Source organism: Eurosta solidaginis, chromosome 1, assembly GCF_040869045.1.
Source record: "Eurosta solidaginis isolate ZX-2024a chromosome 1, ASM4086904v1, whole genome shotgun sequence".
NCBI classification, from domain to species: Eukaryota; Metazoa; Arthropoda; class Insecta; order Diptera; family Tephritidae; genus Eurosta; species Eurosta solidaginis.
The window spans coordinates 306,452,669-306,469,532 of NC_090319.1; the positions used below are offsets into that span (position 1 = coordinate 306,452,669).

Below are 16,864 nucleotides of genomic sequence, written 5' to 3' on the forward strand. Positions count from 1 at the left end.
CGAAAGTAGAGAAAATGAAAGAAAAAGCAAAGAAATGAAAAGAAAAGAAAAGATAAGTAAAGAAAAGAAAATAAAATAAAATAAAATAAAATAAAATAAAAGAAAAGAGAGTTAGGGGAGGAAAAGGAAATAAAAGTAAGGGAAAGAAAGCAAAGGCATTGTTCTGTCTGTAGTGGTTGAACTTTAACCACTGGACGAAGTCTTGGTATATTAATTATGAAATTGAAAATAGTTAGCATACCTACTGGCAACTTAACAACTGTCTAAAGACAATTTAAAGTTTTTAAGAAATATTTAGCAGGTATGAATAGTTATATAATCAAGCAAGCAACTTTGTTAAGCTTTCGTTGTTAAGTGGCAATAAGTAAATAAAAATAAAAAATTAAAATTAAAAGGGCTGGATGTGCAGTTTCGGGTATTCTAAATCAATGTTTCCAAATAACCAACAGAAATCCATTTTACATAGAAAATCAAGTGGTGATATTACTGAGTTTATAGAAATATTTCGCCAATGTGCCAATGTTTCACCCTTCCCTTAAGAAGAATTTTACTTAGGTATTCAATGCGCGTAAAATATGTAGATTTCAATAGAATAGGGTGCACCCTACTGCATATAACTTCTTACAAACTGATACTTTTGTATACACGCCTCAATCTGTTATAAATATTTGATGTAATTACTGCAAATCTTATAATAAGTTATTGACGTATACATATATGTGTGGACATACTCTGTTCTTGTTTTTTGTTTCATAGAATTCTAAAAAATATTTTTTTCCTTTTTCATAAATTAGCATTCAAATCAAATCTGAACGCGAAAACTTACGACAATTAAGATTCTAAAGGTTCAAAAACGAGCTTGAGAGAATTTATTTTTTGCATTTAATTATCTTACGTTACACATCACCTCTAAAGCGCTTGAAAGATTGATGACTGCTTTTTATACTCAGCTGAACAAAGCTCGCAGATTATATTAATTTTGTTCGCATAATGGTACTCCGTAACGGCATAAACTAATCGAGATAGATATAGACTTCAGAATAATCTGGGCGAAAAAAGAAATTCATTTAGCCATGTCCGTCCGTCTGCCCGTAAACACGATAACTTGAGTAAATTTTGAGGTATCTTAATGAAATATGGTACGTAAGTTCCTGGGCACTCATCTCAGATCGCCATTTAAAATGAACGCCCACGTTTTCGATATCGAAAATTTCGAAAAACCGAAAAAGTGCGATAATTCATCACCAGAGATGGATAAAGCGATGAAACGTGGTATGTGGGTTCGCAGGATAGACAATTAGTAAAATTTTGGACAATGGGCGTGGCACCGCCCACTTTTAAAAGAAGGTAATTTAAAAGTTTTGCAAGCTGTAATTTGGCAGCTGAGTATGTAATGTTCGGTTACATCCGAACTTAGCCTTCCTTACTTGTTAACAATTTAGAATGATTGATTACAATTTGTATGCTTAGTAGTTGTGAAGATAATGCTAGAATATTTATTTATAAAGATGCTAATATTACTTGTAACGTAGTAGTTTACGATTTATTTGAAATTTTAGTTTTGCAGGAATTTTTTGTTTATCTGGCAAGTTGGATTTTGTCGGCGAAAAAAAATTTGGATTTGTTTACAAAAAAATTGTATGAATCTTAATAATCTGTAAAAAGTAATCCTTAAAAATAATTTAAAAAAAATTTTAGGTTAAACGGTTTTATTGAAAACAATACTTACATGAAGTAATAATAATATTAAAAGCTAGAAAATAATTAGGTAGGTCCTAGGTACTAGTCATCACACTTGTCATAAATCTAGGGCGTTGATAAGACAAATAAAAGCGTTGGGCGCGTGAAATTTCTAAAAATGTGAGGCGTAACATAACCTGATTAAGGTTCAGTTGGTCTTATATATGACTATCAATAGAAATTTGACGCGTCCAACGCTTCTATTTAATTGTCTGCAATTTTTTTTTATTATTTTATTTTCAAGCTCTTAATCTTTATTTAATTGCCTATTATTTCTCATTCTATTTAGTTCTTTTAGTGACGCATTATTACAAGGACTCTTTCCTGACAATTTGTTACAATCTAAGTCCTCAATACATAATCCTTCCAAAGACTTTACTCGACTCTGCGCCACGTATGCTTGTCCCTCCAACTCCAAAATATTTTGATGTCACTTCTACCGGACTTTATGTAACATTTGTTCCAAATATGAGCCGGACATCATAGGTCGCTTTCTGTTGTTGTTGTTGTTGTTGTAGCAATGCTCGCCCCACCTAATAGCCGCGACCGATCACAAATTGTCATCAATATCCTCTAACGGGAGTCCAAGGAAACTTGCCGTTTCAACAGGGGTGGACCATAAGGAAAGGGGTGTTAGAGGCGTTGGTTCCACATTACAATTGAAGAGATGGTTGGTGTCATGTGGGGACACATTGCAAGCGGGGCATACATTTTGTATGTCGGGGTTGATTCTGGATAGGTTAGAGTTTAACCTGTTACAGTATCCAGAACGAAGTTGAGCAAGAGTGACACGTGTTTCCCTGGGGAGTATGTGTTCCTCTTCCGCAAGTTTTGGATAATTTTCGTTAAGTACTGGATTCACCGGGCAATTCCCGGCATAAAGGTCCGACGCTTGTTTATGGAGTTCACCAAGGACCTGCTTGTGTTTTTTCACTTCATACGGCTGGGTTCTCAGGTGCCGTATTTCCTCAAAATGCTTACGGAGATGACTCCTTAAGCCCCTAGGCGGTGCTGGTTCATCAATCAGATGTCTGTTGGGATGCCCAGGTTTCTGGGTATTCAACAGGAACTGTTTGGTCAGCATCTCATTTCTCTCCCTGATGGGGAGTATTCTCGCCTCATTATGCAGATGGTGTTCTGGGGACATAAGAAGACAGCCCGTGGCGATTCTGAGAGCAGTATTTTGGCAGGCCTGTAGTTTCTTCCAGTGGGTGATTTTTAGGCTTGGCGACCATATGGGTGACGCGTAGCACGTAATCGGCTGGCTAATTGCTTTGTATGTAGTCATGAGCGTTTCTTTATCTTTTCCCCAAGTACTGCCAGCGACGGATTTGAGGATTTTGTTACGGCTCTGAATTCTCGGCTACGTGCTCACCAAAATGTAGATCCTGATCAAACGTCACACCCAAGATTTTGGGGTGTCGGACAGTCGGTAGCGTAGTGCCATCGACGTGGATGTTCAAAATGGTCGACATTTGGGGCGTCCATGTTGTAAATAAGGTCGCGGAAGATTTAGTCGGTGATAATGCCAGGTTTCGCGAGGCGAAAAAACTGGAGAGACCAGGGAGGTAGCCGTTTATTTTATTGCATAGCGCATCGATCTTTGGGCCTGGGCCTGTGGCCATTATTGTGAAGTCATCGGCATAAGAAACGATTGTGACTCCTTCCGGTGGTGAAAGTAGCTTAGATATGTAGAAATTAAACAAAAGTGGGGATAGGACACCACCCTGTGGCACCCCCTGCTTAATTCTCCTTGGTTTTGATGTTTCGTTTCTAAATTGCACCGATGCCTGCCGACCACCCAGATAATTTGCGTTCCACCTTTTAAGGCATGGGGGAAGGGTAGACCCTTCCAGATCCTGCAGTAACGAGCCATGGTTGACCGTATCAAAGGCTTTTGATAGGTCTAGCGCTACGAGTACTGTTCTATGGTGGGGGTATTGATTTAAACCGCAATTTATCTGGGTGCTAATGGCATTTAGCGCGGTGGTAGTGCTATGGAGTTTTCTGAAGCAATGCTGATGAGGGGCTAGCTGCAAATTTGCTTGGAAATAAGGGAGCAAAATGGCTTCAAGCGTCTTTGCCACTGGCGATAGGAGAGATATCGGACGATACGACTCACCTATGTTAGCTGGTTTTCCAGGCTTTAGTAGCGGGACCACCTTGGCCATTTTCCATTTCTCAGGTATGACAAAGGTGGAAAGAGACAGATTGAAGACATGCGCTAAATATTTGAACCCCTCTTTCCCTAGGTTTTTAAGCATCGGCATGGCTATGCCGTCTGGGCCCACTGCTTTGGATGGTTTAGCACGACCAATGGCGTCCTCAACCTCTTTAGCGGTGATGGTGATTGGTGACGCGCTGAATTTGTGTTTATGTGCGCGTCTATTGGCTCTCCGTCTATCTTTGTCGACCGTAGGATGCATTATATATTGTCGGCAGAAAGCGCTCGCGCATTTTTTCGCGTCCGACAGCACTTTGTCGCCAAAGGCGATGGAAACCTTGTCTTTGTGCTTAGTCGGATTCGATAGGGACTTTACGGTGGACCAAAGTTTACCCACACCGGTAGAGAGCTTACAACCTCTTAGGTGCTCCTCCCATTTCGCCCGCTTGTGTTCATCTACAAGCAATCTGATGCGTTGGTTTATATCCCTTATTTGGGGTCGCCTGGGTCAAGCTGTCTTATAAGGTCACGTTCTCTCGCTAAGTTTGCGGCCTCCGCCGGGAAGTGGGGCCGGATTTCGGGAATTCTCCCGGCGGGAATGAAATGTGCCGAGGCGGATTTAATGACCTTACGGAAGGCACGCTCCCCTTGGCGGGCATCAGTCGGGATAGGGAGGGCAGCTAGGCGGCTGTCTGTAAAGGATTTATATTCTTCCCACTTTCCTTTTTTGAAGTTTATGAAAGTGCGTTTTTCAGTGACGATGAAGTCGGCGTTACGCTCAAGCGAAATAAGTATGGGCAGGTGGTCGGATGCCAATGTTACCATCGGCTGCCAGTTGACGCAGTTTACGAGTTCTGTGCTCACGATTGAGATATCTGGCGAGCTGTGACAGCTTCCTACAATACGTGTGGGGGCGTCTCCGTTTATTGTGCAGAACGTCGTTTCTTCTATTTGATCCGCCAACATCTCACCCCCACTGTCCGCCCGCAAGTTTGAATGCCATAGATCATGATGGGCATTGAAATCGCCTAAGATAATGCGATTGTTGCCAGTGAGTAAGGCCCTGATATTAGGGCGGTATCCGCTGGCGCAACAGGTGGCAGGAGGGATGTAAGTGTTGATGATTTCTAGGTTTGCATCGCCTGACCGGACAGATAGGCCTTGACGTTCTAAGACATTGTCCCTGCGGTCGATGCCAGGATCAAATATACAATATTGCACAGAGTGGTGTATGATAAACGCGAGACCGCCTCCATTTCCGCTCTCGCGGTCTTTCCTGTGGACGTTATACCCAGAGCAGGTCTGCAATGCAGATCTTGCTGTGAGTTTAGTCTCTTGAATCGCAACAATGCGGATGTTGTGCCGCTTCATGAAATCGACTATCTCCGTAATCTTCCCAGTTAGTCCATTACAGTTTAACTGCAGAATTCTGAAGTGCATAAGGGGAGACGTCGCCACTCTGGGGGTAAGTGACGAGTGACTACGCCTGGGTTGGGGAAGGCCAGGACGCAATTGCTGTTGTGGCCCTAGGACTGGGCGTCCTTGGGCAATCATTGGGGTACCCGGATGATTTGGGTTTGCGACCTGGCAACATGGCGCGATGAAACCCGTCGGGGGGTTGCCGTCACGGAGACCAGAACATCTAGGGAAGTGGCACCACCCAAGGCAGGAGCTGCATTGGGCGGATGTCGCAAACATATATATTATGTGCTGGCAAACGGTGCAAACGGAGGTAGGGACTAAGAGTCTGTTTCCCTGACCTACACGATTGCTTACGGAAAAGAGGGGGGGGGGGGGGGGGGGAGAAGACGGGAGCAGCGGCTGTTGCTCAGCATTGCTTCCGACTCTACTACGAAGATTGTAGTTATGAGTGGTAGCAGCTGTTTGAGTTGTTGGCGCCGTGGGGCGCGAGCAGCAGCGGGTACTTGTTGTGGCTTGCTGAGCAGCGGGGCTGCTGGAAGGTAGTGGGGGGGGGGGGGGCGCTTAGACGTAGACTACGGGACGCCCTTGGGCGTGAACAGCAAGGAGCCACAAAAGATTTATAAAAGTTACGTGGACGTCGGGTTTTGGGATCAAGCCCAGAACAACCTGTCCGATGCAACCATCCCTTGCACGAGACACACTGAACAGAGTATGACCGTCCTAAGAAGATTCTTTTCCGGCAGATGCAGCAAAACCATTTCTCAGGACCGGGGTCAGGAGACGGACCCGGATTGGATTCGATGCCTTCCCGGAGTAAGAGAATATGGAGCAGTCCTGCTGCAAGGAGCTGCTGGGAGGATGACAATTTGTGGGAGGGACGAAATAAATTAGATGGGGTCGCTTTCTATTCATGTATTATGTGTTCCAAATATAGACAAAATCGGACCACAAATACGATTTTTTTGAATATCTCGATCTTTGCGCCACCTAGCGGCGATTTTTTTTTCATAGGTCGCTTTCTATTCTAGTATGTATTATGTGTTCCAAATATGAGCCAAATCGGACCACAAATACGATTTTTGTGAATATCTCGAGCCTTGCGCCACCTAGCGGCGATTTTTTTCATAGGTCGCTTTCTATTCTAGTATGTATTATGTGTTCCAAATATGAGCCAAATCGGACCACAAATACGATTTTTGTGAATATCTCGAGCCTTGCGCCACCTAGCGGCGATTTTTTCTTATTAGTACATTGTCATCGGGTTTTGAACTATATTCCAAGTTTCAAGCTTGTAGCTTATCGGGAAGTTACTTAAATTTCAATTACAAAATTCGTGCCAGCCTGTCAAGTCGAGCTAAATAAAACTGTTTAAAAATCACTTTTGTATAAAGCTGTGCGCTTATGTGGCTATTTGCTTTCGTTTAGTAACCAGCAATTGCTTGATAAATAGAAAGTTGGAGTAATCATTTATTTGAAAATTAATATTTGAAAATTTTCTCAAGTATTTTTTTTTTCTTTTTCTACGTCGACTGGTACAAAAACTGAGACACTATTGAGTTGCACTTTATCTCGAATTTTATCTTAAATATCCAAACAAAACTCCTAAATTTTTTTATGCATGATCAATGAAAAAACGATATTTGTGTTTTAGGCAAAATCATTATAAACAAATGGGCTAGCAACTGCATCCTTGAAATAATTAAAATTAAAAAAGATTGCCAATTAATGCTATTAGTTATATAAATAAGGCAATCAAAAGTAATTGACATCAATCAAATAATTATATTAATTTTGTAGTTCAAAAGAATCAAAAGTATTTAAATAATCAAACAATTATTTTAATCATGCAATTAAAATACATTTATTTAATTTTTGTGTGAAATTAATAATATTAAAAAATTAATAAAATATCATATAAAACTCTAATAATAAAATAAAATATAAAAATATATATAAAAGTTGATTTGCCAACATGAGCACATACGGCATACGGCTCATAACTTTCACCATATCGGAGTCACAAAAGATCATATATCTGATTCTCATATTTCTAACATATTTTAGACTCATATCGAACTGTTAAATTATGAACGCTCCGAGAATGTTTGAGGGGATATCAGATTAATATTTTATTTGTATTATTTTATTCGTCAACCTCTTGAAACTAGATATATTCATGTTGTACTCTGCCTACACTTCCGATTTCGGATCCGATTCCGTGTCCATAAAACAAATTTGTCAGTTTTAGTTTCGATTCGGTAAACTCGCTTTCGTTACATCCCTAGCTTGTACGAAAGAATGAGTATGATTTCATTGTGAATGACTATCTGCTGTTGTGTATTTTTATTGCATACTTTTAGGCCGTTTGTTAATGAAATTTATGTTTTTTTTACTCTTTATTCAACAGATTAGATGAAGACAAATTCGAGTTGATCAATGTAAGTTTACGACTAATTAATTTAAAAATTCGCTTTTGTAAATTTTTAATATTACAGAATACAGTATTACCAGAGGCTGTGCAATTTTGGGAACAAGCACTGTTGGTGCGTGAAACAAAAGGCATAATTAGGCTGAACAGGTGAGCAATTAATGGTTGTTTTCTTTTAAATTTTAACTTTATCCCTTATTTGTTATGAATTGTGGTTTTACAGAAAGTGCAACAGTACGCAAGTTTTTGTGAAAAATGGTCTGACGCATTGTATCGACAATTGCAAGGCTGTGACGATGTGTGGTGAAGTTGAAGTGCCAAAAGAACATTTAGATGTGAGTAGATATATATTGTAACGAATTTAGGGATACTCCGCTTATTTTACACCTTCTACTAACGTTCGTATCGCTAAATTGTTGAATAAATAACTCCAATATTCAATAATGCAATAATTGTCTTTATTAGACTACTTTGAAAATAGTTCACAATAACACTTCTTCTTCGCTACTTATAGCGTGCTTAAATCAAACTGATTGCTCATGCCTCAGTTTGTGTTGCTTTTATACTCTTCGGTTTACTCGTTCGCATACTTCTAGGAATTTACCAGTTCGCTGAAGATTGCATACTTTTGTGAGTATCTCTCCGCTGCTGTATGTACATATGTGTGGACATAATAATTAATTTGTTTATGTAGATACAAGTGACTGCTTAGTATCAGCTTAGAGATGGTAGTATGCCTCAGTGTTGCTAATATTCGTCACAATATGTACACATACTTACGATTGAAAACAAAACCCATTTTTATAGATTTCTCAATTGAACTATTTCGAATTTATAATGGATACATACAGTGACTAGACACCAATGCCTTTAACTTCTCCGCTTAAATGGTTCATATATGGTTAAAGCCTTGGCCAACCCAACAGGCCATCACATGTATCTAAGAGCATTCAATCCTAGAGCCCCAAGGCTCTAACAGTATCTCAATACTTATGCTGAAAAATCTCGTATCCGAACGGATAAACTTCCTAACTTACGTCCTTCTATTCTCGAAGTATGGTAAAAATGGTCTACATTTTGCAGCGGTAATGCCAGTATACAAAGGGAAATTATATCAACAATAGTCCCTCCAAGTGAAGACGCCAGCCACCAATCTAACCCGTTTTTATAGCGAATATTCGCGGTCCGTCGAAGACCACCGAGTACAAGGCCATAAAGATCTAATGAACTTCAGACATAATATATATGACATATTATTCCGGTTTTTAAATAAAAATAGCTGTTATAGATATGCTAAATGTGGTCCATGAACTAACTGGGAATTCGGCAAACATCGATGGCATTCAGACACAGTTAAACTAAGAAGTATCTAAAAGGGGTTGGAAGGAGCCAAGACTTTCTGTGCTATTACTTGCTCCAAGATGGTGTAAGGCAACGTTTCCATATGACTTCATCTACAATAAATCGTCAATAGATAATCTACGCGTTTACATATGTTCCATCCCTTTTCTGTAAAATTTTTACGTGTCTCTTTTATTTTGTGCTTCCAATTAGATATTACGCTCTAAAGGTGGAACTTTTTCTCTTCTACAAAACTTAAATATAAATAACGAACTAATTGAAAAAGTCAGCACCTTAAAATACTTGGGAATAAAAATAGATGATAAGCTGAATTTCAACGAGCACGTGGATTATACGGTAGGAAAAATAGCGAAAAAGTTATATTTTACACAACGAACCTGCAAATATTTAAATAGAAGGTATAAAATCATCGTCTACAGATCTATAATCGAACCTCATTTTATTTATTGCCCAACTATATTTTTCATCTTGCGAGATAGTCAGATATACAAGCTACAAAAGCAACAGAACCGCGCTATGAGATTCATTCTCAAAAAACGGTATGACACACCTATCAGAGACATGCTATGCTCTCTTAATTGGCTTAGCATTAGACATCAACTTTTTTATTATACCATAAAATTTATTAAAAACATAATAGAAGGAACTTTGCCTGCGTATTTGAGGACGAATATAAAATATGTAAAAGATATACACTCTGTAAATACTCGTAATAAAAATGATTTTAATCTGTCGGCTTATAAAACTGAAGCAGACAAATGTAATCTGTATTATAAAGGTCTTAAATCCTATAATGAACTACCGAATGATATTAAATCATGTCATTCCAATAAATTTAAACAAAAATTGTACAATTATTGCAGGACACTACCAATTTAGTGCTGGACAGGCGGACTTCCATAGCATCGATAGAAGTGCAGCGAAACTATACTCTATATTGCTATGTAGCGCCAAGACTTCCAAGCTCTTGTACGCATACAAAAAAGGTTGCCGAAGCACATACTGAAGCGCATCACTCGATTAACTCAGTGCATCGCCGTGCAGATGTTGCCTTCGCGCTTTACTAACATGCGTAAAATGCCTACATACTACACAAGCACAACGCTTTGTTCGCATGATCTGGAAGTCTCCCATCCATAGTACTCCAAGGTAGGACATAGATGTAACTATTCTAGATTGCATAGTCCAGAAGACAATTATAAACATGTAAAATAGATTTAAGTTAGGCTTAGGAAAGCCGTAATAAATAAATACATTATACATTACATTAAAATTTATTCATAATTACCGAATATCGAGGGTAAAAATTTATATGGGAAATCTAGTTATATTATTAACGATTAGGTATTAAGTACAAAAATGAAGATAGTCTTGTTATGTGCAAAGTAGGTCCAAGACAGCAATTTTGATGACCTTCTCTCAGGAGTGGTATCATATGTTGACGTATATTTGACTGAATGGCTGGTTAACCATCATAATACCTTCATCAGATAAGTGCACCATACATTTTTGAGTTTGGAGAAGCTCTCGAAAAACGGATACGCTTTTGCGATAAAAATAGTCAAGGCACACATACCGACCATCTCGCTGTTCTCCTTATTCTTGTAGCAGTACTTCACCCTATCCAATTTGTGTGATCATTCACATTTAATTGTTATCTTATAACGGAAGTCCAAGGAAACTTGCATTTTCAGTAGGGTTGAACCAAAGAGACATCTGTGTTAGAAACGTTGGTTCCACATTACAATTGAAATGGTGGTTGGTGCTATGTGGAGACACATTACATGTTGATCCTGGATAAGTAAAAGCTTAACATATTATGTAAGTCTGCTTACCTCAACAGCGAGCTCCGCGTATTTTAAATATAGGGTCCGGGCATTTATCGGCATGGGAGGTTTTCGACTCTTTGTGGATGGGTTTGAGGCACTCTTTATGCTCTTCTGTTTAAAATGCATGTGTGCCGAACTTCTTTATAGTGTTAACGGAGATGACTTATATATCCCTGACAGGCGGGTCTTTTCAATCAGACGTCCGTTAAGTTGCCCAAGTTTCTGAGTATATTATACAAACTGTTCGGCATTTCGTTTTTCTCCTCTGTAGGGAGTGTTGCGGCCTCACTGAAGTTGATGTTCTGGCGACAAAAGAAAACATTCCGTGGCAGTTCTGAGCGCGGTGCTTTGACGGGCATGCAAGCTGAAATTTAGGTGCAAATGGCGTGATGAACACTTGTGTCGTCCATGTCTTGAAGACTTCGGACGATGATAGTACTAAGACTAGGGAAATATTTGTTAATTTTACATTACTTTTTCTTAATAGATCATACCTCGACTGCTTTCCGATCCATAGTTTATGATCGGTCGAGTCCCCATAAGCAACTGGCTGAAAACGCAAGTATATAAGAGGTTATTACCCCGCCTGACTTTATAACGACTACTCACATCAGTAAATCTCTAGGCCATTAAAAGAAAATTAAATTAAGATTATCGTCCTCAGTCTTAAAGTAGCTAACGCTAAGATCAGAGGTCTCCGCCTTTAAATTCAGAAAAATGACCACTTATCTTATTTTCGTGCTGATAATTGAAACTCAGTTGTTCTTGCACCCACAAATTTATATATTTTAACAGGTGTGCCGTGTTTGCAACGCAACTGGACAAAATTGTCGCATTGATGAGACGACTCAAGCTGGTGACGGTATTGAAAATGCAGATTTCATCTTTTATGTATCGGCACGTCAAACGGAACGATGTCACAAAGGTCTTACGGTCGCCTATGCAGCACATTGCCAACAAGAAGCACATTTAGATCGCCCCATAGCGGGTCATGCGAATTTATGTCCAGATAGCATAAGCACCAAACCGCAGGAGCTACAAACTCTTATATCGACTGTGAAACATGAAATTTTACATGCGCTTGGCTTTTCGGTCAGTCTTTATGCATTCTTTCGTGATGAGGAGGGCCGTCCACGAACGCCACGTAAACCGGATACAGGAAAACCATATCTCAATGAAAAGTAAGTTTGTGGTATTTTGATTTTTTTTTTATTTCTTTTAAAATGCAATATTTTTCTTTAATATTCATACATAGATTACAAATTCATCAATGGAGCAATGAGACAATACGAAAAGTTTTACGTGAAAATTGGTCTGTACGTGGTGGTCATGTACGCAAAACAATTGATATGATGGTGACGCCACGTGTTGTGGCTGAAGTGCGCAAACATTTTGATTGTCACAAACTGGAGGGTGCTGAATTGGAGGATCAGGGGGGTGAGGGAACAGCTTTAACGCATTGGGAGAAACGAATTTTGGAGGTATTATGAGTTTTCAATAATTAAAAGAAAAGCTTGAAAATCGTTTATTATTTTCATTTACAGAACGAGGCAATGACGGGCACGCATACTCAAGCGCCAGTTTTTTCTCGCATCACTTTGGCTCTAATGGAAGATTCTGGCTGGTATCGCGCTAATTATAGTATGGCGGCTCCCTTGTCTTGGGGTAAAGGACTCGGTTGCAACTTTGTGATGCGCAGTTGTAAGGATTGGATACAAGCAAATAATGGCAGGTGAGCTGAGACGAGTTTAACATCGATAACAACGTTATCCGCGAGCTATCGGTTCGTTATCGATGTGTTTTAGGTTTGTTGGGTTATTTGTGTGCTATCGACAAGTTATCGGTTTGTTATAGAAAATAACGTTATCGGCCAATTACCGGCTTTTTATCGACGCGTTATGGGCTTTTTGTTGGATTTATGCATCTTTATCTGTTATCGACGCAGAATTGGTTTGCTATCGATTTGTTTCAAGCAGACCTGTTAAATTTGAATTAGCATTAGTAATCAATTAATTAGATACATATTTCAAGGGCCAATGATTATTTCATTTGTTTTCCGAAAAAAGCACCATTAGAAATTACTAAACAAAAATCATGATTTTTTTTCGATTATTGAAAAAATCAAAAATAATCAAAAGTAATCAAAAAAGGCTTTGCAAGTATCTATACGCCTAGATAAGCGCTTACGATTTACTATTGCATCTTAAAATGGATTTGTATGTAAAAGTTATCCCGTGCATGCAACAAACGAGAATTTTTCTTTCAACAAGGCGGAAATAAAATAAAAAAAATCGAAAAAATCAAAAAGAAATAAAAACCCTTTTTTGATTACTCTTGATTACTCTTGATTATTTTAAATTTTTTTTTCAATAATCGTAAAAAATCATGATTTGATTATTTTTTTAATCAATTGGAAAGTAATCATTAAAAATAGAAAATATTAGCAATTAATCATTAAATGGATTTTAAAGAAAATAATCAATTGGACGGGTAATTATTACCATAAGTAATCATTATTTAACAGATCTGATTTGAAGTAACTTAGAACTAAAAACCATGTTGTAGTGATATGTAGGTGTTGGCGTATAAGTAAATTATAGAAAGATAGTCATGTGATTAATCACTTTATTCAAACTATGATTAATCAAATTGGCGATTACTCAGCTAACTTGCTTTTTATTTATTCAAAAATTAGAAGTAATCGACTAATTGAGTAATTTTTTTGCGTTAAATCAAAACTTTGAATAATCCATATATGTAATACTCCTATATTGCTAATAGAAAATGCTCGCCATGTGTTTTGGATGCGATATCAAAGCAAGACAACCTATAAAATTTTTGTGATTGTAGCAGCATAAGTGTGACAAGGAAAAACTTAAATTTTGGTACATTCGATTATTGAATACAAAAACAAAAACATGTAAACAGCAATATATCGGCACTCTGATGTTGTGGAATGTACTTAGCTTTTTGTAGCAATATAGAAGTATTACATATATGGAATAATCATTGAATCGCACAGCCCTGACTTCAACTAAAAAACTATCAACTAGCCTGTTTTTGCAAAAAATTTGGTTATTACTTCCTTCGAAGACACGATACAAAAAGATTCGCCAGGGGGTGCACGTGATGAGATATTTAGAAAAATCGTACGAAACGGGCGGAGTTTTGGGATTGATTTTTAAGTAAGTTCTCATTGAGCTACAACTGTAAAACTTCACAGATAGGATAAGACGCCGAGAAAATTTAAGAATTTTAAAGTAACTTCTCATTGAGCTACAAACATGAAACCCCAGAGGCAGGTTAAGACACCGTGACAAAGGAACAAAAGGAGAAAAAAATTCCGTTAGGTTACGCATGGATCGAAAAAATTAGATAATAATTTGGAAATTTGAAACCGAGTTTTAAGTAACTTCTCGATGGGCTAGAGGCTAAAAATTTAGAGCTTAATTCAGAGGTCGATGACAGTCGATGACACAATACAAAAAGTTCCGCTAGGGGGCGCACGGACTGTAATATTTAGAAAAAACAAGCGGAACGGAGGGAATTTCGGGATTGGTTTTTATGTAAGATCTCATTGAGTTACAAGCGTAAAACTTAATAGATATATTTTATATTTTTACTTCTCATAAATATTTTTGCAATTTCTGTCAAAATTTAAAAATCAAAATTTAGCAAGAATATGTCTTTATATAAGGAGACGTTTTTCGCTGATTCTTGTCTATTTATATAAAGGAAGCGCTTAAAATTGTTTTATTTTATTTTTATTTTTATGTTATGTAGAAGCATATTAAATAAAGATAGTATGATTTTGTGCTATTACCCTTTTTGGTGTAGGACGTGATATATTAGTCGATTTAGAGACCTACGTGATTGTGTCATTCCTATGACAACAGTTGCCGGTACAACCCAGCCTCATATTCGGGCTGCATTATAATATTCAGTCTCACTTAAATGTATAACTTTTTAAGTATATAACTATTATAAAATTTTAAGAAGATTGCATTAATAAAAAATATTTAAAATTCTTCTTATTATGCTTACAATAAATAGCACAATTAATGAAATGGATAACTGGTTGCGGTATGCAGGAATCTTATATAAGTAAAGTTTTATGCAATTACAGCTTAATCGATTATATAACTTATTACAGAGGTCGTTCAATACATCCTTTCTGCTCGAAAGTGAAACAGGATCCATTGCAAACTGAATGCACCGACGATCGTAACTCTGTGGCGTTATGTAATTTAATACGTCATGATTATGAGTTGCCTAAAATATATCAAGTAAATTAATTTTATGTTTAAAATGAAAAATGAAAGATTTATTAAAATTTATTTCATTTAGAATTTCGATAGCATTAATCATGTGAATAGCGGCGAAGAAGGTTACTATGGTGGCTCAGTATCCCTAGCAGATCATTGTCCTTATATACAGGAATTTACGTGGCGTAGTAAAAATGTGATTGTACGAGGATCGCATTGTCGTTTTGTTGAAAATAATCCAAGTATGTATATATTTAGGGCCTTGCTGTGTATTCCATTCGTGGCTTTGCATTATGTTAAACAATAGCAACATACGAGCTGACAATGTGTTCGCCTTCCTCTTTGACATAACGTAAAAAACGAATGCTAGACGATTCGTTCGTCTCTGCTATCGTTCGCAGTACAGAATCATACCCTTTAGTTAAAATTAAAAAAAATCGTAGGTTTCACTTTTTCTTGTTTTAAAAAATCACAACTAAAATGACAAATTATTACACTTCATATCACAACATCACATCATCAATTTAATTTCGTATCATGCAGTAACTGCATCAAAAAGTCGAAACAAAGATAGGACCAAGTAGGTTTACACCGAAGGCCTTGGGGAGTGTTATCGATGTTGATGTTCCTTTGCCGGATGCAGATCCGATACGTTCAGGCAGCAAGCAACATTAAGGTACTAGCCCGACCATCTCGGGGACGATTTGGTATGACCACATGAAACCTTCTAGGCCATACCGCCCTCTCACCCCCTGGATCCATGAGGAACTTGGGGCCGTCAGAGCCTCGGCTGTTAAAGAAACAGGATTCGCCAGGGGTAGGTGAGGTTGACAACCCCTTGAATCAATTTAGTATTTTAGTCGCCTCTTCGGACAGGCTGGGGGTCAAAATGAAATCATTATCTCTAATATAAAGGGTGAATCTGATAGGAAGGCGAAATGTTATAAAACATAAATCGAAAAAAAGTTATCATAAACACTTATCACAACTTGTCTTTTCATGAATAAGTTCACGTCCATTAGTCCAAAATAGTAAATACTTAAATAAAATAACAGCACTTGTTGGCAAGTACAAACAAGTTGAGTTCAATATGTCAGATTCAGTAAAATGTAGATGACCCACATTATTTTTAGGACGGCAGTTTTGTTTTTGTCTTTACTCAAATAAATAACGTGGACAACGGCATCATCAGAGCTTGCCGAGTTATATCCAGCATAGGAATGCCCTCATCAGAAATAATTACGTTTATTTTCCGCACTATTTTTGCCGTTGCTACAATAAAAACAGCAACTTCACAACATCATACCATGTTTACATCATAAAGTACGACACTTTCCATCACAAACTAATTTATTTCCAGGTCGCATAATGACTCCGAACATTGATAAATCTCTACAAAAAGATCTAGGATCAGGCAAAATAAAAGTTGAACATAAAGCTAACGAAAGTGTTTCAACAGCTGGTTGAACAATAATTTTTAACGTGATGTTGTGATTTAAAGTCGTATGCTTTGTGATGTGATGCTGCGGTGATAATTTGTTATGATGTGCTATTTCAAGTTGTGATGTATTGTGATGTGATACGATTTTAAGCACCACTACATCACATCAGAAATTGTTTCATAATATCTTTGTGATGTGATGCTGCCATTATA

At 37.8% G+C, this 16,864-nt stretch overlaps 1 protein-coding gene across 11 annotated transcripts in view; it reads left to right on the top strand.

The window, feature by feature from the left end:
• Nucleotides 1–16,864, top strand: part of Invadolysin (leishmanolysin-like peptidase, invadolysin) — a 165,975-nt gene that overhangs the window by 141,681 nt on the left and 7,430 nt on the right. For 10 of the 11 annotated variants that reach the window (XM_067761417.1, XM_067761418.1, XM_067761419.1 and 7 more), the window contains 9 exons: nucleotides 7,734–7,764; nucleotides 7,822–7,904; nucleotides 7,978–8,089; nucleotides 11,741–12,126; nucleotides 12,201–12,426; nucleotides 12,490–12,677; nucleotides 14,999–15,028; nucleotides 15,099–15,231; nucleotides 15,293–15,452. In XM_067761417.1, the coding sequence (XP_067617518.1) occupies nucleotides 7,734–7,764; nucleotides 7,822–7,904; nucleotides 7,978–8,089; nucleotides 11,741–12,126; nucleotides 12,201–12,426; nucleotides 12,490–12,677; nucleotides 14,999–15,028; nucleotides 15,099–15,231; nucleotides 15,293–15,452 (1,349 nt within the window). The remainder of the gene's footprint in view (nucleotides 1–7,733; nucleotides 7,765–7,821; nucleotides 7,905–7,977; nucleotides 8,090–11,740; nucleotides 12,127–12,200; nucleotides 12,427–12,489; nucleotides 12,678–14,998; nucleotides 15,029–15,098; nucleotides 15,232–15,292; nucleotides 15,453–16,864) is intronic. The other variant, XM_067761415.1, reaches the window with a different exon arrangement.